The sequence below is a fragment of the Atractosteus spatula genome, chromosome 11 (assembly GCF_055471065.1).
Source record: "Atractosteus spatula isolate fAtrSpa1 chromosome 11, fAtrSpa1.hap1, whole genome shotgun sequence".
NCBI classification, from domain to species: domain Eukaryota; kingdom Metazoa; phylum Chordata; class Actinopteri; order Semionotiformes; family Lepisosteidae; genus Atractosteus; species Atractosteus spatula.
The window spans coordinates 40,147,034-40,173,840 of NC_142716.1; the positions used below are offsets into that span (position 1 = coordinate 40,147,034).

Here is a 26,807-nt window from a genome sequence, read left to right on the forward strand (position 1 = left end):
AATGTCTGAGATGCAGTTTGCTTCTGGGAAAGAGCCAGGCTGATGTCTTGCTTTTTGGCTGAGGCTGACACCTGCTAATTATCCTATTTCTCAAAAACATATTTAACAAAAGGAATGTGGGCTATTTAAGTTTATTCATTTCATTAATGTGCAGCAGTGTTTACGTATTGCTCCTTAACACTACTTGGTCTCTTACTTTTGAATTCAGATATTACAATTGCAAATATTCAGATATACAATTCAGTTATACAATTAATGCTTTACATTGCCCTGATTCTTTCATAAATGTTTTTCAGTTAACACTTAGTGAACAAATCATTTTTATATGAAGAGCTGTGGTTCAGCTCTGCTGTATCAACAGCTTATTTGCTGGTATCATATTAAAAGTATGTGCCAGATTAATTATGCACCAGCTTGTTTTTACGACTGGAATGACAAGGGGCGACCAATATGAGCGTGGCATTCACTTTAAAGTCAAGTGGAGACATTGCATGTCACTGATGTAATCCTGGATGCATGACAAAGTCTTCACAATATTTGACCACATGCACAAATTGCACTGACTAGACCAGAAAGAAAATGTTAATTGATATCTTATAAAAATGCTATAGCAAATGACAAGGCCAAATATAGCAAAGTGTTCTACTGCGATGATAGACTAGGCTTTCTTCCTCCTTTTCTAAAACTGTGTCAGTGAGCTTGTCCATCCTTTCCACTCTGTGCTGCAAATTTGTTTCAGCAAAGCTTAAGCGTCCTTTCATGTTTAGCAGTGCCCTAGTGGTACGATCTCTTGTTATCAGCAAGTATCTGGCATTGTGCATTAAGCTGAATTTTAAGTAATCTTTTAAAAATAAATTTTAAAAATAATTTTAATCTATGTTAAATGGACATACATGTTTTTTTAATCTGTGATAATGATTTTTAGCTTAATTATTATCTTTCCCCATTTTCAATCTTCTTTTTTCCAATTCACAGGACCTGGCTCATTTTCCTGTCTGTGTTTTTCTTCTGGAAGGTGAGTTTTTTTTTTCAAGCTGCTAAATATTATTTTCCTATTTAGAAAACAGTATTTTACAATTTAAAAAGTGTATGCAATGCTGCTTTTCTTCATATACAGTATGCAATATACTGTACATACTGTATATAATGCCCTGTTTCCTAAATTCATTGTATTGCATCTAAACACTTTAAGAAGCATACTGCCTGGGGATAGGACTGATGTTGATTCACAAAAACTGAAAGGCAGCAAGGAAATACGTGAACAGAGGAAAGGAATGTAGTGCATAATCACACAGCTCTCTGTGTGACTGTTTTTATTTGTGATTCTATACAAATACCAGAACTCTCAGGAAAATGAATTAGGTGTGAAAGGTTTTGTTTGGAAGTGCTATAGTCCTGTGCTCCTGGATTTTTTAATATTCTCAAGGCTAGTAATGATTATTTTGTGAGGTACAGTATGACAGCCCTGATGCATGACCGTGTAATCAGGTGGTTAAAATATTACCACCCTATAATTTACTCCTTGGCAAAACCCATTTTTCAGAGGGTAATGGGAATAATGGGAGTTTTTCAATCAATCAGCCAATTTTATTTGGTATAACTTGCAACAGTTTACCACTGAAGGCTTTACAGACTTGAAAATAGTTTACAGCTATTGTACTACATCATACTACATCTTTTACACAGTGCTGTGTAAAACGCAATATGTCTATCTGCAGCACTGAAGTGTGTATTATGGGAACCCTTTCCCAACAGTAAGATCTTTCATTAACAGAAAGAATGGTTGCAGTTATGCACTATTACATTGTTCAGTGTCAATGATCATTCTTGGCATTCTCCAGATCTGGCACCTTATCAATACTTTCTTTAGGTGTACATTCATAGATACTAGCACCTATTCTGTGTTGATTCATGGGTGTCACATTATTGAAAAAATAGAGATTACTAGAAACAGACTAAAAATTCACATTAATTTCTCATTGATTGATGTAATGTATTTTTCCCACAATATTTTGAAATAGATAATAATTAACTGTCCTTCAGTTCATTTGACAGTTGATGTCATAATAACTTCAACTCTCCTGACCGCATTCTACAGATGCAGTATTGAGGGTGTGCTCACATGTGGTATTACAGTGTGGCAACAGCTCGTTGTGTGACTGAAAGGTGTTACAGAGGGTGATCAGGTCACTGGAGTACAGCTCCCCTCTATCTCAGACATTTTTACAACTCGCTGTCTTATCGCTCAGGATACCCGTAATCCTGGTTTCTCATTTTTCTCTTCCCTTCCCTCTGGTAAGCGTTATAGGAGCATAAAGGTACAAACTTCCATATTCAGAGACAGTTTCTCCCCACAAGCTGTCAGATTACTGAACTCTACATGCACCACTGGCCCACACTTATTTTTTTTTCTTTAAGTTGTATGTTATTTAACTCATTGCTGCTGCTGTTCCGTGTTTATGTTTTTGGTGTTTCCTTAATGTCTTTGTATTGGAACATACACACAAATAAGCATTTCATTGCACTATAACAATAAACTGAACTGAAACCTAATGATGAAATTCAGCATTATATACAGTACCAATGGTGTCATTTAATATATGTACAGACCTACTGTATTCATGATGTACAGTAGAAGAATGTTATTTATGCATAGTAACTTTGTATGGCAAACTGTAAGTTCTGTCCTTTGTTTTGTCTGTGTACCTCAGAATAAAGGCAAGTGTGTACTTTATGGGTGTCAGATCAAGTAATCCGCAGATATTTGCTGTCATAAGCTGAAACAAATCATCCTGAGCCAGCCATGTCTCCTGACATGCTTTTATGACTTCTAACTGACCAAATGGTAATAATATAAAACTGTCACCCAGAGCAGCTGGCACACAGTCTGGCACTAAACTTATATTGGAATTCTGACAGATTCATGATAACTTTTATTACCATACTTAGATTACATTAGCCAGTAAGCATGTGACTCAAAGAAAAGTACTTTTTACATGATGCTTAAGAAAGAAAAATATATTGACGGAACTCCCAGGCAAAGGAATACACTGAGTGACAGACAATGCATGTTAATTTGAGGCACACAAAGAAGAATCCCAGCACTTTTCCTCCCCACAACAAACCTCAGATTGCAACTGAATTCCATAGTAGCTCTAATATTTAAAGATAATTTGATGTGTTATACTGTAGGAGTGATTGCAATTTCAGTGATTACTACTAAAATAGTGTCTATATCTTTTTGTAGGTTTTATAGTAGCAAGAGCTGAAGTCTGAAAATAAAATGATTTTTTATGCCACAAACAAAATTTGAATGACTACAACCTGTTGTTTCGAACACTTTTACTGCACTATCTCACGCTTGTTGCAGAACATCCATGAAGCATAGAATTTCTCTGCTAGGAACACCTACAGTAACAATGTGTACTGTGTCAGAATATTTGTAAAGTCTTATCTTAGGTCTTTTTTATGATGTGCAGAACATACACTGGAAACCAAGAGCAAATTAATACCCTGCTGCAATTTGTCACCAGTTCATTGGCCAAATTGTCCCATTCATTTGATGCACAAGCTGGTTAGCTCCTAGCCAAGGAAAAAAAAAACAACTGCTCAATTTCTGGGACTAAATTCAAACTTCATTTGTTTTATATTTCATCTGCTGTCTTTTTTTCTGTTTTCTTGTAATTTCATGATATTTATGATTTTTTTTCCATTTTGTTCTGAGAGAAAGGCTGCCTAATCATAAGACTTGGAGCATAATCAATACTACTGTATCTCATAATATTACTTTTACTGTAAGTTGTAAACAATTTTGTGCAAAAGTCATGGATTCTTATTATTGTTCTGTTCTTTTCACTGTTTTTTTCTTCTTTATCTGGAAAAGATCTTCTCCCAGAAGTTTACCCTAATATTTTAAACTATCAGTTAATTCTAACTTTAACTTTGATTAAATGTGAACAGTCTGTGTTTATTGAAACTAATTGATGAGATTTGATTTGTAAATTTGATGGGTCAGGTATCATATTGCTCTTCAAAATTGCAATAATAACGTTGTAAATCTTGTTTAAGAATTGGTAACCTGTTCATTCGGAAGGCAAATACGTTTTATGTTAAAATTAGATACTGCCTTCAGAGCCTTCACCCAGCTACAGTAGTTTAATAGTATCAAGTGAAAACTTTTAAGCCTATTAATTGCTGCCGCATGCTTTTAATGACTTGGAACTGACCGTGGGATACCAATATAAGTTTGTCATTCAGCAAATATCGTACATACTGTATGCAGTATTCATTGGATAACAGCCTAGTTCTGGAGTGGTGACAAAATCTTAAGAACATGTAAGGACATCCATAAATAATACTTTAAACCGCATAAAATACGACAAGTGACACCTTTTATCACATTTGCGATTATCCCAAATATAGCCAAATATTCTGCCAATGTTGCGCACGACACATTTCGATTTTATGGAACTAGTACTCGGATGTTAACAAATGCACTCCATTTCCCTCGTAAGCTGCTCTTCGTACCGCATTGTGTTACTGTATGTACTGCGTAATATTTAACAAACTAATAGATTTTAATTAACAAAAAGCTATAAATGAGATATGATCAGTTTATTGAAATAGTTCTTTTTTGCCTTCGTTTCGACTAAAAGATAAAAGCATACAGTTCATTGCATGGAAGATGCATACCAGGATGTATTCAAAATTCAAGTGTCGGAGACGTTCGAATATCTTCAGGTAATATTGAGAATTATTTTATTAGGTTGTTTTTTTATTATGACCAGTAAGCGTACCTCAAGGTGATAGCGTGTTATTTTTTTAGATTAACAACATGCTTTGAGCCATGACACTTAAGTTCTTCCTTAGTGATTACATTAAAATTGCGATATTTGGGTGAATAATTCTCATTTACCCAACGTTGCTAATACATTCTAAAAAGGCAAGATCTCCAGAAACGCACTGTATAATCAATTGTTTGTGAACGCTGCCCTCTGCTGGCAAGATATGGATTTGCTTGTCCGTTTTCTCGCACTGTAGGTTTAAATGATCTGTAGGAATATAAACGAAAATAATATGCAGTAAATCCTACGAAGTATTTTTTTATGATGGTATAACTTAAAACTTATACCTTAAAATTATAAACTTAAATTAGTCATATAGTTCTGCAAATGAGTTTAAAATACTACTTATTTTCCTTCCTGGTGCTTCTATTAATCGGATCGCGTGGAGAGCTGAATTGCTGTTGGATTACCGGTAAAGTGTGGATTTGTAATGCAGTTTGATTTTGAGTACCAGAGTCAGATTTTTATAGAAGAGTAACGATTCGAGCGGAGAAAACTACCACTTCCTCCGTCTCATGAGCGGACGTGAGTTCGCTTTGAAATATAATGTTATCTTCAGAAAATGTTTGTGTCAACACGCATGGCTGTTAGAGTAACACGAAGCACCCCTCAAAGAGGGACTCTTATTTTTTACATTATAAAGCAACGTAAAGTGAAACAGGATGAGCGTTACATGATTTCTAATGCTAGCAATTTAGGAAATTTGACATAAAAATGATTGATATCTAGGTTAACGATAGCAATGGCTATCGTTTTGTGCAAGTGTTTTAGTGTTTTAAAGCGGTATTTAAATTTATATTTAATTTATTATTTTTATGTGATACTTTTGATTTCTCTCTGTGTGTTTGCCAACATACTGTTATCTTCTGCGATGGCGTTTTGTGTGGCTGTGAGGCAGTGCTGAGGTGAGGGCGCATGATTTCCCACGACTTTTCAATGTATTACAGTGCAAAAAAATGGTAGCACATTCAATTAAGAAATTAACTTGTGTGATACAGCAGATATTAATTTAAGTACATGTGTGAAACTGCAGATAAGAACATAAGAAGGTGTAATTGAGAGCAGGATATTCAGCCTATACTGATTGGTTGCTAGGATTGAGGATTTTATCCAGCCATTTCTTGACACAAGCCAGGTTATCAGCTTCATCTATATGGGTTGATACAATTCTTATAAAAAACGGTCTTTAGTTCTTAGTATTAAATGCAATTTAACCACTTCTGTCCTCTGGTTCAGATTTCGTTGTTGAAATCCAGTCTTGTAATGTTCCATGTTTAAGAAAAAAAAATGGTGTTCTTTTAATCTCTCAATGTCTTTCTTTTGCATCCAGGAATGAATTTGGTCCCTCTTTTAACCACAAAATACTGTACATCATACCAATATGAGCATTAACCCTTTATCTGCGTTTATTCTATTTTCTATCTGTTAAACAGGTCTCAGTTAAAAAATGTGCATAGTCTAGAATGCCTGTTGCCTGCAATTTGAGAATTCATTGATAAGGATCTTTATCAAAAGCATTCTGACAGTTTAAATTCTAAAAGAAAATAAACCATGTATTATACCCTGTTTTTATTACGTTGGTGCAGTTGCATGTTCGAAGACCTCAGGCTTACAGAGAAACATAATTTTGAATTATTAAAAGGGAATTGTGAGCATGTTTTGCCTGGTACACCTACAGTAGATATAATACTGTATGTAGATTTATGGATTCTCAGTTCTGTTTTACAAAAGCTTTTGAAAGGTTTTTTTTTTACGGTATGGATGATTAAGTATCAGTACCAACAATACAACATTTTAATATAGCAATATAGAAAATCCTTTCTTAAATTATGTATTGAAGGAAGAAAAAAATTGAGATGATGATAAGATGCTTGCAACATTAGTGAATTATCTGCTGACACCTGAAAGAGCAATACATTTTTTATAGTAACACAAATATGGTTTCAACGAGTGTGCAAGAAATTGATTTAATTCTGAAATTTAGAGTCCAAGTCTTTATTTATACTGTACAAGCTTTTTTTGAATTTTTGGAAAATAAAGATTTATAAAAGACAAATGAAAATTTTGTGAATCAAGGACTTCACCAATGCATTGCTGAGCAGTGAGGTTGCTCTCAACCTGTACCTAAAGCATTTTTCCTTTCCGTCCAAAACCATTATAGAAAATTACTCTTTACATTATCCTACTTTCATCATAGGTTGGCTTGAACAATATAAAGGTCTCCAAAGCATTCTCCATGATATTTCCACACACGTCGCCTTTTGTTTTTGACATCACTTTTGTCAGGTGTGTCAAGGGAAAAATGGCATTAAACAGTTAATAAAACAGCCCATAGCTCAGGCCCACAGAATTTCACCTGTTATCTGTCTCTCAACATGCAGCTCATTTTGCAGACACCAAGCTACAGTCCTTCTCCTGGTGGACAGCTTATTTCTTAATGGAATTTCTTGTGCTGTAGCCAATAGAGTCTGAAAACAATTACACAGATGGATTGGATGTGAATACCGTGAGCCACCGTGTTAACCCTCTGCTTTGCAGAACATGGTGTGTCCCTCACAGGATCCCTTCCCTTTTTTCTATGTGTAATGTGTGCTGCTCTCTCTGCCTCTGCCGAGATACCATCCCTGCCGCTCGCAGACTCTGAGCATGCTTTCTGGACTGCCAATAATTGCGCTATGCTAAATAAGCAATGATATGAAATCTGAGTATCAGTTTCCTTTACTATGACAGAAAGGAACAAAAAAGATCTGTGGATTTTCAACAATACTGTAGATTTGAGCATTCCTTTTAGCGATGAAGGTGTTTGCTGGCTACAAAGTATGACTGTTTTACTAGGAAAAGTGTACAGTGTATGAGGGTGTGTGTGTTGTCTGATCTATAAATTTATAGTACTTCCAACTGAAATATGTTTGATTAACTGTTTATATTTTCTTCTTCTAAATATTGTAAATGTTAAAAAACAAATAAACGGAGAGGAGACACCATTGGTGGCAGTTCCTCTGATTCAGAGTTTGCTAACGTGTGGTGGTAACCAGATGCTTCATTTTCTAAGTAATATGTACAGTACAACTTGGTAAGGTGTGCATTGCCTGATATATGATATTTTCTGCTTAAATCTTGACAAAAACTAAATTTCAAAGCCTTTTCAATGATTAGTAGAAAGTTGTATTTTCCATTGTGACTTTCTAGTTAATATGTAAGCAATCTAATGTAGTGCATCTGGTGACGCACTCCCATCTCAAGTTTTTGTTGTCCTTTGCATTCAGACAAGGGCTTTGTATTTTCTTAATAGTCCCATACATATTAAAGATTTTCTGAGGTGCAGTACTTCACAGCTTTGGCAATGTAGTTTTAAACAGAAACATTTAGGAACAAGTAATCTGCAAGAATTTATTTATTTCAAGTCAGTGGCTAGTTGCATGACACAACTTAACAGTTAGGTGTATGGATATTAAATATTGAACTCTGTTTCCATTAGTAAGCTTTTGACTCAGATGAAAACTAAGGAGTGCATTCTAAACAACTTAACATTGATCCAATGCTCAGATTGCTGATGGACTTATTGATTGCTTTAAATAGTATATTTACCTGACCTGAAAAGAGTACTAATTTTGTTACATTGAGTAACTTTCCAGATTCAAAAAGACAAAAAGGCCCGGTGGTTTTGCAGGATCACAGATACAGTAAGTAGAGATCTAAGACCTATAGAGTGGAGTGTGGAAGTAAATTTGAAATGGAACATGATGGGATGTCAATCACAGTATGCGTGCTGTCAGTTTTCATTTTGTAACTTATTTACAGTACAACAGAGCTTATGCATGTTTTATTTATATGATTATCGGAGAGCTGGAAAGATTTAAATGTGATTAAAATGAGAGTACTAACTTTGAAGAGTACCCTCATATTTTGTATCCCTCAGCAACACACTGTTATGTTGTGCATTGGCCCCAGAGTTAGTAGATACAGGACTATAGTTACTGTATGTGCATGACACTACATATTAGTGACCATAAAGTCTAGTGTTGTGTGTTTCTTGTCTTATAATAAAACAACTTTTTAAACACTAGTAGTTTTTAAGAAAAAAGCATCTTGCATGTAAGATTTTTGTCACTCTCAGTGTATGATTGAACAGAGAAGAAGAGTGTGATTGAGAAGAAAAGCACAGATAATAAGTACTAGATAATCTGCATATTTATTCACAAAAACAGACACAAAAGAGTTGTTACAAACTGAAATTCATATTTTATGAGTTTCAGACGAGGAAGAAATCGCTGTGGTGGTTCTACTCCTCGGAATCTTTGCCCTATTGTTATAAAGACAAAACAAAACAGTAGTGGTTAATTACAGTAAAGATAAAGACATACTGTACAGTAGGTAATAAAACATACAGTAGGTTTAAATTCTGTTTCAATGAAAATGCAGCCAAAGAATCATGCAGCAAATTTAATTTGAGTCTATGCTACAAAGCTGATAATCGAAAGCAATCTGAAAAGCAATCTGAAAATATTAAGATTCAGTATACAGTACCTTAGAGCCCATGTCACGGCTCTTGGCTCTCAGCTTGTTGACCTGGGATTCAGCGATGTCAGCACGCTCCTCAGATTCTTCCAGTTCATGCTGCACCTTCCTGAACTTGGCAAGGTGAGAATTAGCCTGTTCCTCCTGTAAGGAAAAGCAAATTGGCAAATTGATATCTGATATTATTCCAGTGCTTTTTGGGAACCAGATCCGAAATGTTTTGGAAATGTTCCACTCCCCTCGCCGTCAGTACTACCACCTTATGACACTAGTAACATTTAGATAGAAGTACCATGCACTAAGGTACTGTATTTCTTAGGGCACTAAGGGGATTGTTATATACAGTATGCAATCCCCATCTAGGCACCATAATTCTGAGCAGTAGAAGGCCTCAGTTGAATAATGTCAAGACATGACAGGATCCAATGAGGGATTTTGGACATAGCAACTTAACAAAAACAGCCAACTAGATCCGTTTTTACTGGTTTGAAAGGCCAAGATTGTAGTTGTTGTTCGGTAAAAATATTGCTAACAAGGACTATGTTATTCTTTAGAATTCTGGTCAAAGAAAAGAAATCTGTTTGAGTAAACCCAGCTAAGTCTAAGTGCTACTGTAAGTGAAAACAAGTGCAACAAGTTATAATTTTAATATACTAATATTTAACTTATCGCAACCCCAATTGTACTTAGTGGTAAATGCTATGACTATTTCAAAATTAATGATTAACTTACAGCTTCCTCAGCCTGCCTCTTGTAAGCCTTCACTTTCAGTTGAAGTTTGTCCACCAGATCCTGGAGTCTGTTCACATTCTTCTTGTCCTCCTCAGCCTAGCAAGGGTGATGAATAATAATATAAATCATACATTAATATTAAGTATTTCTTAAAATTAATGACCTGGTAGCTTAAATAATATTAATTAATATAATTACAAACAGTACCTGGTAAGTGAGCTCCTTGACTCGTCTCTCATATTTGCGGACACCTTTAACGGCTTCGACTCCACGTCTTTGTTCTGCCTCCAGCTCATTCTCCAGCTCGCGGACCTAGAAAATATTGTAAGTTATACAATAATTCTTAGTTTTCAATTTTCAGTTGTGTGACCTTAAATAAAAGTGGTTGCTATGTTTGTGCACTTACCCTGGTTTCCAGCTTCTGGAGCTGTTTCTTTCCACCCTTCATTGCCAGCTGCTCAGCCTCATCCAGACGGTGCTGCAGGTCCTTCACTGTGACCTCCAGGTTCTTCTTCATTCTCTCCAGGTGAGCGCTGGTGTCCTGCTCCTTCTTCAGCTCCTCTGCCATCATGGCAGCCTAGAATTATAGAGGAAGAATATGCTGATTTAATTGATCAAATTAGTAATGTTAAGAAACATTTAGAAATCACCTTTATCTTCTTTCAGCCTACATTTTTATGATAAATAAAAATACAGTGAATTTTTCAAAATTTAAAAGCACATGAAAATAATGTGATGCAGCATTGCTTACATCAGTGATAGCTTTCTTGGCCTTCTCTTCAGCATTTCTTGCTTCCTGGATGGTGTCATCAACTTCACTTTGCAGCTGAGCGATATCACTCTCAAGCTTCTTCTTGGTGTTGATCAAGCTGGTGTTCTGGAAAATTTTAAAGGGTTTTAGTTCAAATTTGAAAGAAATCTCACTTTAGAGAGTTGATCAAGTTTGAGAATGTTCTATCAACCTGGGAGTGCAGCAGCTGCACACGCTCACTGGCATCAACCAGTTCCTGCTCAGCCACTTTGCGGCCTCTCTCAGTCTGTTCCAGGGCAGCCCTCATTTCCTCCAGCTCAGCCTGCATCAGGTTGCTCCTGCGTTCTACAATGGCAACCTGTTCCTTCATGTCCTCCTGTCCTCTAAGGGCATCATCCAGGTGCAGCTGGGCATCCTGATTAAAATATGTATTTTAATATGCTGTACCTTGAATATCACCTTTGTAATTGACACTGATACTTGATAGCAACTCCATACCTTGAGCTGTCCTTGGACATTCCTCAGTTGTTTCTGGGCTTCAGCAGCCTGGCGGTTGGCGTGGCTCAGCTGAATTTCCATCTCATTGAGATCTCCCTCCATCTTCTTCTTAATTCTCAAGGCATCATTTCTGCTTCTAACCTCTGCATCAAGAGTGCTCTGCATGGTGTCCACAATTCTCTGGCTATTTCTCTTCAGTTGATCAATTTCCTCGTCCTTCTCAGCGACCTTTCTGTCCACTTCAGACTTAATTTGGCTCAGCTCCAACTGGACACGAAGGATCTTGGACTCCTCATGTTCCAGGGAGGCCTGCAGATTAAAATTTAAATTGGAAATCAGCTCTAATTCATAAATATGATGTGTAAAATGTTTGCAAAATTAGTATCAAAGAAATTTTCCATTTTAAAAAATATTCTCTACCTCGGCTTCCTCCAGTGCAGTCTGAATTTCAGTTTTCTCTGTCTCCACCTGTTTCTTTGCCTTCTCCAGCTCATGAATGCTCTTTCCACTCTCACCAATCTGTTCAGTGAGGTCTGAGATCTCCTCTATAATAAAAACAATAACCTTGTTCCATTCTGTGCATATGTAGACAATGTCTTTCGAATATAATTTTTGACAAGTATGCTGACTATTATCTCTGTAATATATCATGAAGATGTAGCTCTTGTGAAGATCATATATTTGAAACATCATAACTGTAGTCCAGATCAAATCTCACAAATGAAATCTTCAAAATTTTATTTGCCACAAATAAAGCTGGTTGCTGGTACTTACGCTGCAAGTTCTTGTTTTCCCGTTTGAGGGTCTCAAGATGGTCCAGAGCCTCTTCATAGGAGTTCTTCATCTTGAAGACCTCAGTGCTGAGAGAGCGAGCCTCTTTCTGAGCAGCTTCCAGCTCAGCCTGGCCTTCCTCAAACTTCTGCTTCCATTCTGCCAGTACCTGAATAAAAGAATTGCGGAAATATGAAATACAGTAGTATATCAGACACTTACTCATGAGGATTGAGGTGTCTTATTTCAAACTTATTGAACTGTTTTTTGCACTTCTATATGAATTGCTTCTTCACCTTGTCAAAGTTTCTCTGCTTCTTGTCAAGGTTAGCAGCCTGGGCATTTGCTCTCTCCACATCAATCATGAGGTCCTCCACTTCACCCTGAAGTCTCTGCTTGGTCTTTTCCAGAGAGGCACACTTGGAGTTCACAGCCTCAATTTGTTCCTCAGCATCTTGGAGCCGCTGGGCAAGCTTTTTCCTGTGGAAAGTGATGATTGTTAGAATTTGTTCAATCATTTTAGATTTCACAGTAAAGCACACAGTTTAACAGTAGAAATAATGTAGTTACTTGGCCTCCTCAAGCTCCTCAGTGCGCTGGATGGCGTCAGTCTCGTATTTTGTCCTCCACTGAGCCACTTCACTGTTGGCCTTGGACATTGAGCGCTGCAGCTCAGCCTTGGCCTCCTGCTCCTCCTCAAATTGCTCCCGGAGAAGGTCGCAGTCATGGCGGGCGGACTGGAGACCATGAGCCAGGGCGTTCTTGGCCTTGAAAGGGTATTGTAAAGAGAAAATAAATAGTCTTCAACCATTTGTTTTATTTTATTCTGTTATATATGTCTGATACTTCTAACAGTCCAGTTTTATTTCAAATGTGATTTTAGCACAGCTATTAACTGAATTAAATTTAGCGTAATTTCTTTTGAGCAAAATAAATGCTATAGAGATTATTTTCTCATAGATTATTTTAACAGCACAAAGCTCAAATTTATGTTATGTTGATCATCCTTGTTCTGTATGCCACCACTGCAGTTTAGATAAATATTTAAAACTTTAATTGAAGGATCATGATATAGTTTTATAAATGGAAAAAAAATGGAATAGGTTTTTAACTGTTAATATTTAAAATCATTAATCATTTCATTTTAAATTTATTCTGTATGAGAAGAAGTACAATTCTGAAAAATATCAATTAAATTACTTTAATTTCTTCCTCCAACTGCCTCTTCAGCTCTTCGATTTGCTGAGTGAAAGCCTGCTTGCCTCTTGTGAGCTGGGAGATCAAAGACTCTTTCTCTTCCATCTGGCGACCAAATTCACCTGTATTTTAAAGAGTTGTGTTTGAAGTTAATCACTGCTTTTGATGAGCTTTAGTTTCATCATAGTTCTCATCTTGATTGAAGTAAAATACAAACCCATACCATTCTCAGTCTGTAGACGTGCCTTCTGAGCAGTGAGGTCATTAATTTGGCGCAGGTTCTCATCAGTCTTGCTCTTCAGTTCACTGAGTTGGTCCTCCAGAGTACGGCACATCTTCTCCAGATTAGCCTTTCAAGGAGAAGAAGATTACATGTCATATTAAAGAAATAAACAAAATTGTTTATTTACAATTTTTATTATTGCCATATTGCCATATTTATTTGGCAACAATATTTACCTTAGCCTTAGCAACAGACTCCATGTTGCTGGAGAGGTCATCAATTTCCATTTTGTACTCGCTCTTCTCCTTCTCCAGCTTCTGTTTGACTCTCTGCAGGTTGTCAATCTGCTCCCCTAATTCTGCCACACTGTCAGCCTGCTTCTTGCGGAGAGCTGCTGCAGTGGCTTCATGCTGCAGAGTGGCCTCTTCAAGGTCACGGCGGAGCTTTTGGAACTCAGCTTCACGTTTCTTGTTCATCTCAATCTGGGCAGAAGTTGCTCCTCCAGCTTCTTCAAGTCTTTCACTGATCTCCTCAAGTTCCCTGGAGAGGTCAGACCTCTGCTTCTCAACCTTGGCCCGAGCAGCACGTTCAGCCTCAATTTCCTCTTCAAGCTCTTCAATACGAGCCTATGGAATATGGAATAATATGAAAAAATCCAGGTTGAAGTTGAGATTAAACAGATCAGATTATCTCAAATTAATCATCTTTTGTAGTACCTGGAGCTCCTTAATCTTCTTCTGCAGTTGGGCACCCAGAGCTTGTTCATCCTCAATTTTGCTGAGGAACTGGCTTATTTCAAAGTCCTTCCTGTGAAGTACAAAGGATATTTCCAGTAAGTTTGTATATTAAAAGCATCTTCAAATTTAAAATATATTTAATATACTTTGACAAAGTCTTACTTCTTGATCTTCTCCTCTGATTGCTGCTTGTCATTTTCCAGATCCATGACAGTTTCTTGAGAGAGTTTCAGATCACCCTCCAGCTTCCTCTTGGCTCTCTCCAGGTCCATTCGGAGTTTCTTTTCTTGTTCCAGTGAACCTTCAAGCTAGAATTTTTGACAAACTATTAACTTTAGTTCAAGCTGTCTGAATATATGGATAGTTTTTATTAGGATATGTCACTTACATCATCCACTTGCTGTTCAAGCTTTGTCTTGGCTTTAGACAGAGTGTTGACTTTGTCTTCCTCTGCTTGCAGATCATCAAGGGTCTGTTGATGAGCCTCTTGGAGAGCTTTCTTCTCCTTGGTTAGCTTAGCAACGCTTTCATCCTGACTGGCCATCTCTTCTGTCAAGTTTTTAACCTAGTTTTAGGTGAAAAACAGAGGGGGGGAGTTAAATGTTTTAGCATGCCATTATGCTGACTTTTTTATGAGTAGTTAGATATTTTAGACAGTTTGAAAGCAAACCTTATTTTCTGTGGCATGTTTCTCCTTCTCCACTTTGGCCAAGGTGAGTTCTAAGTCATCAATGTCTTTCTTGAGCTCAGAGCACTCATCCTCCAGTTTCCTCTTCTTGGCTGTCAGCTCAGCATTCATTTCCTCTTCATCCTCCAGTCTCTCTGATATCTCTTTCACTTTGGCCTCAAGTTGTATTTTATTTTTGATGAGTCCTTCACACCTTTCTTCAGCATCAGAGAGATTTTCAGATTCCTGGAAAGAGATTGTATAGTTGGTAACAACTGAACCAGAGAGAATCAGGATAGGAAAATGATTATTATTTCATATGATCAATTAATTTTGATCAGCCACTCACACCTTTCTTCACCATCTGAGAGACTCTCCATTTCTTGTTGATAATTAATTGAATTAAGTTACAAAATCTCAACTTATATTGACAAGATGTACATGTAAAATATAAAATAAGTGTTTTTTTAGGAATAGATGCACATTAAGATTTAATATTATAAAATGGAAAGGTAGTGCGTACAGACTGCACTTGTAACTGCAGGTCATTCTTCTCCTGCAGCAGAGAAACCATTTTCTCCTCAAGCTCCTTTTTCTTGGCTTCTGCCTTTGCCAGGTCTTCCTTGCACTTGGCAAACTCTTCCTTCATGTTGGCCATCTCCTTCTCAGCCTCTGCACTCTTCAGAAGAGGCTTGATCTTGAAGTATAGCTTCATCCATGGCCAGTGTTTCACATTCATGAATGAGCGGATGTTGTATTGGATGCTGTAAATGGACTCTCTGTACAAAAGAAAAGAGAATTTCATAAAATCCACAATGGTTTTTTACATCGGCCAGATATGTCAGAAAAAGTGAAGAGTATGGATGATTTGTACTATCTCATTAAGTGTAGTGCATTGTGAAACAACTACTAAATATTCTTCTCTGAAGTACTGTCCATACCTCTCCGGAATTTCATATTTCACATTTGCTCTGGAATTTCACATTTGCTCTGGAATTTCATATTTTCCTATAGATCAAATTTGATAGGCCAAAGTTCGATCCAGCATTTTGATACTGTTGAAAAGAGCCCATTTCATCCATCACTGAAGTGTAGTGCAGCTGCTGATATGCTTCCTCACCACACATCATATCAGTGGAGAAGTAAGTAAGAAGTATTTTGTCAGTTGAATTCAAAGGAAGTTTTAAGAAGTGCAGATTGTGAAAATTCAGAATATAATTTGGCCAAGATTCCAGGGCTAATACTCCTATACCTACAAACATCTCATCCAAAGAATGGCATGTCTTTCAGCTGTGTCCTCAGTCACCATACTTTTCTCAGCTTCTGAATCTAATGAGCAGGCTAGAATTTGGTAAAGCTCCTATCACAGATTATATTAAATAAAGTGGGTAGCTGTGTCACACCTGAAGAAGGCTCCACGGCTGAAACGTTGTGTTTTCTTTCTTCTCTTTTTAGCATGGAATAAACCTATTACTTGTTCCTTATATTAAATAAGTCTGTTAACTATGATTATTATTTTTCAATATAGATTTCTCAATTGTGAGCCCATTAATGCCTTTTATGTGGCTAATTATTACCTCCTTTCCATCATCTTCACAAATTCTTTTCTCATGAGGTAGCCACGGCAGAGAGCCTGAGTACAAGTGATGAGGGTAGCCAGTTTTTCATCTCTCATCTCCTCAAGGGTACCCAGCAGACCGGCTTTGAAGAATACCTGTGGTTGAAGAGGAAATTGTGTGGTAGGTAGGACATCAATAAAATAAACACAATATGTATTGTAATATGTTTCTCAAAGATATAATCCCAAGGAGACCCACTATATTGAATCACATTGTCTATTTTATGAATTCCAACTTTCAACACAAATGCAATAATGCTCAGTAACAAAGCCACTTATTTTAATACAGTATGACAGTACTCAATGATTTGGCTTTGGAGCTAGTGTATATGAGATATTTGGTTACATCTGTGTGAGAAGGATACCAATACTATATAAAATTATTAGTTACTTATATAGGTATATGAAGGTTGCAAGGTGATGTCTTTGTTGTTTCACAGATCTTAGTTCCTGGGTTTGGTTCTGGCTGTGAGTGCTCTAGTTTCTTGGGTTAATTGGAGTCCCAGTATGCATGTGTGGGCATGTGTTTCTGTGTAAACTGTGATGGACTAGTGTCTCATGTAGGGACTAATTTCCTGCCTTGTGTCAGACTAGGTTCCTGCTATTTGTAAACCTATATTGAACTTAGCATCTATTGAAAATGCATGTACAAGTATGGATATAAATATATGTTCTGTCTTCTCCTTTTACATTTCTTACATGAATCACATATGTAGCTTTGTGGCTCTGATTTCACTGTCTACTGTAGGTACCTTCTTTGGTTCCTTCTCCTTGTGTTATTTGCATTGTTGAAAGCCTACCTTGGTATGGCCAAATTTATATTGGGTGTGGTCGATGTCAATTGATCCTAAGAGCTTTTCACAGGCTTTCTTGCTGTCAATGAATTGCCCCTCTGGGATTGCACTGGCATTCAATACTTTGTATCTGAAAGAAAACAAATATTTGAATTATTGTGAATGTGTATATACTAGACATAGATGTATATATTTTCAGCAGAATTCTGTTCAGCTGTCTTAACTGGAAGTCACATGTATGTACCTTCTTAAAACATAAGTTTTATATATTTAGATAAATCTAAATCTTACGCATGTGCTTTGATAGGGATTGCATTTTAATTTCACTTGTCAGAAGGTCGATTTTTTATTTTTTTTTAAATTAAGGAAAAAAAGGTACTTTGAACTTCACATTGGCAGGGAGCACTTTGTTGCTACTGGTGCATTTTTCATGATAGTGATTCTTTCAATGTTGTTTCCATTGTGCTGCACGAAAGGTAAAATTATGCAAAGAGAACTTGAAATAAGAGTAGACTTAGTTACACAAAAATGCACTTGACTGGAGTTCACTGGTACATTGCAGCATTATTGTTCCTATGTTTGAACCTCTGAGATTTGATTTAAGATACCTTTGCTTGAAGTCTCCATACAGGATTCTGCTTGGGAATCCCTTTCTGCAAATTCTGATACCTTCCAGCACACCGTTACACCTCAGCTGGTGGATAACCAGGAAGTTCTCCATAAGACCTAGAATGAAAATGAATTAGTAACTGTAACTAACTCTTAGTTTAAAAGATATATTGAAAAACATCAAGTTACTTAAATACTGGTATTCATTTGAAAGTATACATTCACAGTACCTGGTGTCTTAGATTCATTTGGAATCAGGCAACGCACAAAGTGAGGATGGGTGCTTCTTAAGTTGGTCATCAGCTTGCCCAAGTTCTCCTGCACAGTGATAATTAGTACAATTTAAAGGAGTGCAATATATTTTAAGAAGGTTCCTTTAAATTAAAAATATACATTTTTCAAAATTTAAGGGAAACTCCTGTTTTAACTGATTCATGTATCATATTCATGCATCATCAAATACTTAAAGTATATGTTTCCTTAAAAATACCTTACCCTGAAGAGAGCAGACACAGTCTGGAAAGAACCACCCTTCTTCTTGCCTCCCTTCTTTCCACCAGACTCTTTAGAAAAATTACATGTTAAAAAGATTAGATTTCATAGAAATACAATTGTGCCCCTTTAAAAGTTTTCATTGTTTTTAAGAAAAATACATTTTTAAAAATAAAATCATACCAGCTTCTGCAGAGGCAAAGCTGGCATAGAGCAAAGCCAGCAGTTTGACAGAGGATTTCTGGTACAGCTGCACAACAGACTCATTCAGGGGGTCCTTGTTCTTGTCCAGCCAGCCACTGACGTTGTAGTCCACTGTGCCTGCGTAGTGCACCAGGGAGAAGTGGGCCTCAGCCTTGCCTTTGGCAGGCTTGGGCTTCTGGAAGCAGTTGGTCTTGCCAAGATGCTGGTCGTAGAGCTTGTTCTTGAAGGAGGTGTCTGAGGCTTTGGGGAACATGCACTCCTCTTCAAGGATGGAGAAGATGCCCATTGGCTGTTAGATAAAAAGTGAAGAGTTTGAGGGCCTTGAATTGAGAATTTGGTGTAGAACTAACCTTGCATTTCTTAAAAAGACCAGGTAGTTTACCAACCTTCTCAATGAGCTCAATGCAGGCAGCCAAGTCCATGCCGAAGTCAATGAACTCCCAGTCAATTCCCTCTTTCTTGTACTCTTCTTGTTCCAGTACAAACATGTGGTGGTTGAAGAACTGCTGCAGCTTCTCATTGGTGAAGTTGATGCACAGCTGTTCCAAGCTGTTAAACTGTGCGGATAAATACAACAATGCTTAAAACATCAGGTGTCATACATACATGGTAAGTACTGTATCCAAGAAGTATTGATCAATTATTAGTATATATCATATATAGATTTGCAATTTCATCTTTTGTAGCCAGTAATGGTGCTAAACATGAATTTTCAAGATTTAGATAACTGTTCTTAAAAAATTCTGTAAAGAAAAGCTACAATAAAGTGTAGATGGAAGAATTCGCATAAATATATGATTGTTTTTTTAAGTACAACAATATGCATTAGGAAATATTACTCACATCAAAGATCTCAAATCCTGCAATATCCAGGACACCAATGAAGAACTGTCTTGGCTGCTTAGTGTCCAACATCTGGTTAATGCGGATAACCATCCACAAGAACATCTTCTCATAGACAGACTTAGCCAGGGCACCAACTGAATTGTTGACCTGGTAAAGGAATCAGTTGTAAAAAATCAATATGATAATGAATATATAATAAAAAACATGATTCATAATATTAATATTTGGCAGAAGATGGCTAAATGTGTTACCTGTGGAACAGTCTGCCCCTTGGTGACAAATTCATTCCCGACTTTCACTCTGGGATAGCAGAGGGCTTTGAGCAGGTCAGCTGAGTTCAGGCCCAAAAGGTAAGCCACCTTGTCAGCCACTGATAAAAAGAAGGGCAATTTAAGTAATGTTCATAAAATGAATAATAGATATTTGGTATGTTACTTGAGGAATAAAAATAACTGGTGGTAATCCTTTTAACATGTGACTTGTCAACATTTTAAAGGCTTATATGTTACCTGTGGATTTGTGCATAAGGCAAGGAAGAAAAATAAAAATTAAATTTACCCTCAGTGCCATCAGGCTCAGCCTGCTCCTCACGTTGCTTCTGCTTGAACTTCATGTTACCATAGTGCATCACAGCGCCAGTCAGCTTGTAGATGCCAATTTTCTCCTCAGGAGTGAAGCCCAGGATATCAATGGCTGTCTGTGTGATTAGAGATAGGTCTTATTAGTAACAAGGAAAATAAATACATACTTAAAATAATTCAGTTAATTAAGAGAACGTACATCTGTGGCAACCAGCTCCTCCTTGTCATCGATGCTGGCCACAGTGATCTGACCCTGGCTGATCATGGGGAAGTCATAGGGGTTGGTGGTGATAAGGAGCATTTCTGGAATGAAACAAATGAAGGATTTAATAACCCATTGTGCACACATACATGAGCCTTTTAAATTAATGAAATACAATAGCTGTCTTACCAATAAGCTCTGGTTTGTGGTTGGTCATGATCTGGTAAAAGATATGGTAGCTCCTTTCATCTGACAACTGGAATGTTACTCTGGACTTCTCCAGCAAATCTGTGAAAAGGTTTTTTTTATTGCAGGTCAGCTTTCATTATATTATCCACAAAAATTAAAAAGCTTGCAAAATTAAAGAGGTGCAAAAATAGAATATAACTACAGGTCACAATAACAGCATGTGAGGGAGAATTTCAGAAGTGTGTAAACATGAAAAACAACTCACAAGTCTCAATATCAGCAGAAGACAGTTTTCCTGAAGTTCCAAAGTGAATTCTGATGAATTTACCCTGTTTAGAATCAACATATTCAGAATTACACTCAAATGACAACATTTTTAAAAATGTGATCTGCTTGGGAGAAAATTGAGTTTTGAACTCACAAAGCGAGAGGAGTTGTCATTCCTCACTGTCTTGGCATTTCCAAAAGCCTCCAGCAGAGGGTTGGCTGAAATGATTTGATCTTCCAGGGTTCCCTATAGGAGACATTTAAATCATCAATGAAACTGATTCAGAATGATTCAAACTGATTCATATGGAGCTTGTAAAAAATACAATATTTTCTAACCTGCATTTTGCCAGCGGCTGGAGCCTCTTTCTTCTTGTCCCCAATTGCTGCAATTGTAGCAAAGTACTGGATGACACGTTTCGTGTTCACAGTCTTTCCAGCACCGGATTCTCCACTAAGGGTTAAATAAGAAATAAGTTTGAAACTTTGTGTTTGATATTTTTTAAGATTGTGAAAATCAAAGTCAAAAACAGGATTCATACTCACGTAATCAGAACAGACTGGTTCTCACGATCTGTTGATATGATATGAGAGTATTAGTTAATATGTAGCTTTTAATTAGATACATTTCATAGTATTGCTGTCTAAATTACAAATTTTAACTTTGTATTTGGCATAGATTCCCTCACCAGTGAGCATGTTCTGATAGGCGTTATCAGAGACAGAGAAGATGTGTGGCGGAGCCTCCATACGCTTTTTGCCTCTGTAGGCTGCGACCACCTCTGCATTGTACACTGGGAGCCACTTGTAGGGGTTCACAGTCGCACAAAACAGCCCAGAGTAGGTCTGAAATTGAAATGAGTAAAAACGGTTTACTAATAGAAGGGTCACATTGTAATTGTTGTTACTTGTTCTTTCTTTAAAAGTACAATTTTCTAGGCTTCAATGAATCACTTACGTAAATCATCCAGGCTGCGTAACGCTCTTTGAGGTTATACAGCACAGAGGGCTCGTTCAGGTGGGTCATCATCGCCATGTCCTCAATTTTATCGAACTTGGGAGGATTCATGGGGAACACTTCATCTTCCTTCACTGTTACAGTCTGAAAAATTAAATAACAAATAGACCGCTCTAGGTATAACAAAATACATATATTTATAATAAAATGCATATATATAATAAATATAAAAATAACTGTTTGCTTTTGCAGGATGCTACAGTACTTACTTGTCCAGCCTCAGTTTTGACGGTGGCTTTGCCCCCTTCCTTGCTCTGGATAACACCTTTGACGTACAGGTCCTTGGTATCGATAACGAAGCAAGCGGTTTTGGCATCAAAAGGTTTGTTTTGGGCCTCAATTCTCTCCTTCTCAGGCTTCCTGAGGTAAATGGCGGCTGGGCCAAATACAGCCATCTCCGCGTCGGTACTCATGGTGGCGGCTTACTGTAATGATACAGATTGATTCGTACAACATTCTTCTCTTTGTCAAGTACTCCATGACTAAAACTGTCTTGTTTACTTCCGAGTGACAAGATTCTGCTTTATAACCTTTTGAAAACAACATAAGTATTTATTCCTGCACAATTCTAAAGAATAGCCAGTAGTTTCCTATGACCATTGTTACTTTAATCTTCTAAAAAAGGGTAAAGCTTCATAAGAGCACTACCAATATCTTTGCTACTTTTACTTTTTAACCAGATTTCCAAAGTTACAAAATACATTTTTAAATAAGCTATTGAGGCCTTTCAATCTCCCAGTCCAAATGAACACTTAGTGTACTTGTATATGAGTGTCTTTGAAAATTATAAACTGTAGAAAAAGAAATATTCCTCAGAAGACCTTCTTCGACAGTCTTCTGTTATTACATTCTTAGTATCAGATTCAGCTTGCTTACTACCTACAAAGGTAATACATTTTCCATAAAGTTGTTTTGGTACATTATTCACAGTTTACTGCAATTTCAGAAATCTAATTTTCTTAAATTCTGAAAAGTGGGTGTACAAACCCCTTGGTTCTGCAAGAAAAGTGATTAACTTCTTTTGGAAACAGTCTGACAAACTGTAATTTGCATCTGCACAAATTCAATCTAATAATTAACAGAGGCAGAGCTTAACTATACAAGATGTTGTAACAGTAAGTAGCACAATAGAACCTGGACAACTGAATACATTTATTGTTTCTTATCAGAACAAAACTAAAAGACTAAAGAATGATCCCAGTGTTACTGGACATCTGGGAGCTCAGATGTTACTTTTGACTAATATTTTACACATCATAATTTTACCTGTGTGTGCTCTTATAGCACTTTCTTATTCATTCACATACTTACTGCTGATTTCTTACCTCTTTAACACCAACCCCAGGAAGCTGAATATTGAATACTCCGCAGCACTGCAAAGCAAACATATATTGTTTTTTTGTTGAAACTGAATATGTCTGGACTGTTGGCCTATAGTTGGACTATTCTTCATTCAATATTTATATTGATAGCATTAAATCTCAAGAAATGTGTAAAATATTACAACCCATTATGAAGCAATTATCAGGTAATTTGTTTTGAGGAAACCTTAATAATTTAAAACTTATTTTGATGTGTTGTGGTTTGTAGGGAGAAGTGTCCATTTATAGGAACTGAACTTTTGTTTGTACTAGTTTAAAAATTTAAATGTGAGTTTTCTGGGTATTGTTAATAGTGAACAATCAGTTCTAAATTAACTGATCCAATAACAAAATAAAAAAACTTAAGTAACGGCTTACCACTAGTTGGAACTTGGCAGGCTTCTCAGTGCTGGAGGAGGCGTCCTGGAGCTGCTTTTATTGAGATCGTTTTGCCAGCCAAGCAAAAGGGGCCCTGCTATATTTGGTCATGTAGTCCTGATCAGTTCCCAATACAGCCACATTATCATTTTCTATTCAGCATGTAAATAGTGGTGTCAGTTTTTCATGTGGTCATATTGAAATCTCTTCTTTTATAGTTCAGGTAAAGCAAGTATTCCATGTGCAATTTTGTGCTTAAAATACGGAAGCAACTTGTAGTCACAAAATGTAGGCAGAATTTCTTTAAATATTTAATTGCCCAGAAAGAAATGAAAAACTGTCAAAATCAAATTAATAAATTACTACATTCAGACTACAATAATTCATGTATTGACAGAAAAAAAAACTTTGTCTTTAATTAAACTTTAATTAAAAGTTACTAACATTATGCAAGGAAAGGAAAAGGAAAACAGTATAGTTGTACACAGAAAATTGTGCACACTTTATTTGAAGAAAAATATCATTTTTTCTCTACACAATTTCTGTATAATGTCCTTTCACCTGTCATCCTATACATGTACAGTACCTGTAGAATACAGTACTAACAGATGTGACCAAAAGTTTGTTACCGTAGATTTGAAACATGTAGCTTGGAACCGTGTAGACTTAAATCTAATAAATATTATTGTAAATTGTAACCCTTTATCAATCATTGAAGGACAGCCTAATAGCCTAGAAGAACTGTTTTTAAGGGTTGTTATAATAATAATAATTATTATTATTATTTATTATTATTTAAATGAGTTATTAGACTACCTTAAGGTAATAGGTTGGTATTATTAGTATTTGCCATTTTATGGAAACAGATACAAATTTTGAGTATACCTAGTTTTGCTGCAAAATAGATCACTGATTTTAGAAATTAAAAGTTCTTACTACTAATTATAATTTTATATGGTACATAATTTAGATTTAATGATATTGTTGACTACCAAAACTGGTAAAACATTATTGGAAACACTAGTCCTAAAAAGTATAAGTCGATAGTAATTATAATTTATTTATAAATGATTTTATGACTGATAAAATTCTAATGCATGTAAGTAACTTTCTTTTATGTTATATATACTGTATATTTAATAGGGAAAAATTGCCTGCAGTGATGGATAGGGAACTTTTCTTGTTTTCCTAAACTGAACTTGTTTTATTACTCTCCTGGTGGAGAAGGCTGTCATTATTATTTGTGCTTTATGAAAAAACTATAATTAAGGTATTTTATTTAACATGTACTGAAAATGTGTTTTACAGTGGTGAAGAAAAAAATGTCCTTGCTGAAATTGAATTAAACAGCCCTCTAATTTACTATTTCAGTTTGTACTGTAAATGTGCAAAATATATTGCTGAAATAATTTCTGACTGGAAACCACAAATAGAATTCAGTCTCAGTGTAATGTACAGTAAGGTATGTGGTAAAAAATACGAGTAAGGGGGCTGGGAGACAGTCATCTGGTCAGCTCTGTCAGAAAAGGACACGAAGAACTGCTGAGCAATCTTGAACCTGTCAGCTGATCCCCAAGCCTGTGCTTCATGTTTTCTCCTACATTAGTGAATGCACAGTGCATAGGAGAATAATGTACAAATTATGTGAATTAATGTGCGATTAATATAGAATTTAGAACTGGAAAAATTAGTCTCATGGCTTTTGCTGAAACAAATAGGGAATCCACAAAAGTAAAAGTGAAATAGATTAATGCATTTATTGGAGACACTAAGAACTATATTTCACTTATCAGTATTTCACTTTTTGTGCTGATTATATTACTTGACACATACATTAATTAAAGTAAATAAACACACAGTATCTCTGTCTTTATTTAATGATGTTGTATTAAACAGAAAGCTAAAGCATAAAAAAGTAAAATCAGAAGCTGTATCACATGGGCAGCATGGTGCACAGTGTTTAGCTTTTCTGTCTTGCAGCACTGGGGCTCTGGGTTTTAATTCTGGACCTGGGGTGCTATCTGTGTGGAGTTTGCACAGAATGATCTTCCTGTGTTTGTGGTTTTTATTGCTGGGTGCTCCAGTTTCCTTCCACAGAGATATACTGGAAGGTTAGCTGGCTTTGTGTCTGTGTGTACCCTTCAATGGATAGATGCATCCTGCCTTGTGCTTGCTGTTTCCTGGGATAGGCTTCGGCTGCCCTGTTACCCTGAATTAGATGAAGTGGTTAGAAAATGGATTGTGTATAAAGGAATGAATTTTATTAATGTGCAAGAGTTCTTAAAAAGTCGCATTATTTTATATGTACCAATTTCAGTATAATTGTCAACTAATATATAGTTGTCAAGGAAATCAATTAAGAATAAATTCACAATTAGAATTTGAATTTTGTAATAAATGAATGACGTGCATGTACTGTCCTATGACCAGAAAATTATCTGTTTACGTCATACCTATTTACTTGAGCAATTTGAATCAGTTTTTTTAAGGGTACAAGAGCAGCCTTATGCCCAGGCATTGAATCCAGAACCTTCCAGCCCAGAACCTTAACTTACTGTTCCACACTGCTTCTGTATAGATCCCACAGGAATGTATTTTTAAATGGTTGCAAGTGTGACTAATACCAAAGCTATGGAAGCAAACCCAGCATGGTAGAGATCAAGCAGTGTCAAGTTCAAGGGGCTGTAAGGTGCAAGGACCAACACTTTCCACATGTAAAGCTGCATACACTTACGGTACAGGTATGGTTGGGAGTGTGCACCCCTTTTACAAGGCAATGGTAAATACTGATAAGAGGGTCCCATCCAGTCAGAACTGATAAGTGAACTGATTTAGAACCCGGGCAGCAACTGCCCACAGACAAGTTTGTGTATGGCAACCAGGGAATTGATGAATTCAGTTACAATTAAGCACGTTGTTGTTGTTTTCCATAATCATACCATCAGGCCCTAGCACTATCTCATCCATTTGTGGCGTTGTTTGGACAACCACTTTTCTTTCTATCTGGAACATCCATTCTTTTGTTCGTCAACACTGTGCAGTCATGTTACCATCAATGTTAGCATCAGTCACTAAAACTGAAATTTTGTAGCAACTAGGAACTGTCAAACCTAGACCACTCTGACACCATTCAGACCTTGGTTCACGACTACAGAGGACTTCACTCCTTTATTAGCATGTTCATCTAATCCCGTCCTGTCAATGAACATTGGACTCCTAGTGATTGTCTGTCCTGAAATTTCCCATGCAGTAGAATAAGCAGTGTGCTTTTCTTTCTTTATTTTCAGTACTTCAGATCTTCAAATATTCT

At 36.5% G+C, this 26,807-nt stretch overlaps 1 protein-coding gene and 1 long non-coding RNA gene across 2 annotated transcripts in view; one reads left to right on the plus strand and one right to left on the minus strand.

The window, feature by feature from the left end:
- The window catches only part of LOC148824048 (uncharacterized), a 60,084-nt gene that overhangs the window by 25,870 nt on the left and 7,407 nt on the right, over nucleotides 1–26,807 (plus strand). Inside the window, exons 4-6 of the long non-coding RNA XR_016093753.1 lie at nucleotides 976–1,015; nucleotides 19,135–19,264; nucleotides 21,951–22,080. This is a non-coding gene — a long non-coding RNA (uncharacterized LOC148824048). The remainder of the gene's footprint in view (nucleotides 1–975; nucleotides 1,016–19,134; nucleotides 19,265–21,950; nucleotides 22,081–26,807) is intronic.
- Nucleotides 9,020–22,183, minus strand: LOC148824050 (myosin heavy chain, fast skeletal muscle-like). The gene is made up of 39 exons (XM_088927578.1): nucleotides 21,968–22,183; nucleotides 21,699–21,842; nucleotides 21,430–21,586; nucleotides 21,287–21,314; nucleotides 21,080–21,194; nucleotides 20,895–20,987; nucleotides 20,739–20,802; nucleotides 20,474–20,572; nucleotides 20,282–20,385; nucleotides 20,060–20,198; nucleotides 19,753–19,871; nucleotides 19,499–19,648; nucleotides 19,042–19,212; nucleotides 18,635–18,944; nucleotides 18,455–18,522; nucleotides 18,190–18,277; nucleotides 17,959–18,076; nucleotides 17,357–17,480; nucleotides 16,516–16,652; nucleotides 15,462–15,717; nucleotides 14,942–15,184; nucleotides 14,660–14,836; nucleotides 14,434–14,579; nucleotides 14,251–14,341; nucleotides 13,771–14,160; nucleotides 13,535–13,661; nucleotides 13,315–13,433; nucleotides 12,685–12,881; nucleotides 12,411–12,594; nucleotides 12,118–12,283; nucleotides 11,764–11,888; nucleotides 11,344–11,652; nucleotides 11,057–11,260; nucleotides 10,846–10,971; nucleotides 10,501–10,671; nucleotides 10,302–10,406; nucleotides 10,095–10,190; nucleotides 9,372–9,506; nucleotides 9,020–9,147 (listed from the first exon to the last, which is right to left on the minus strand). Exons 1-39 carry the CDS (start codon nucleotides 22,169–22,171, stop codon nucleotides 9,127–9,129), a joined length of 5,820 nt encoding a protein of 1,939 aa, XP_088783704.1. The 5' UTR covers nucleotides 22,172–22,183; the 3' UTR covers nucleotides 9,020–9,126.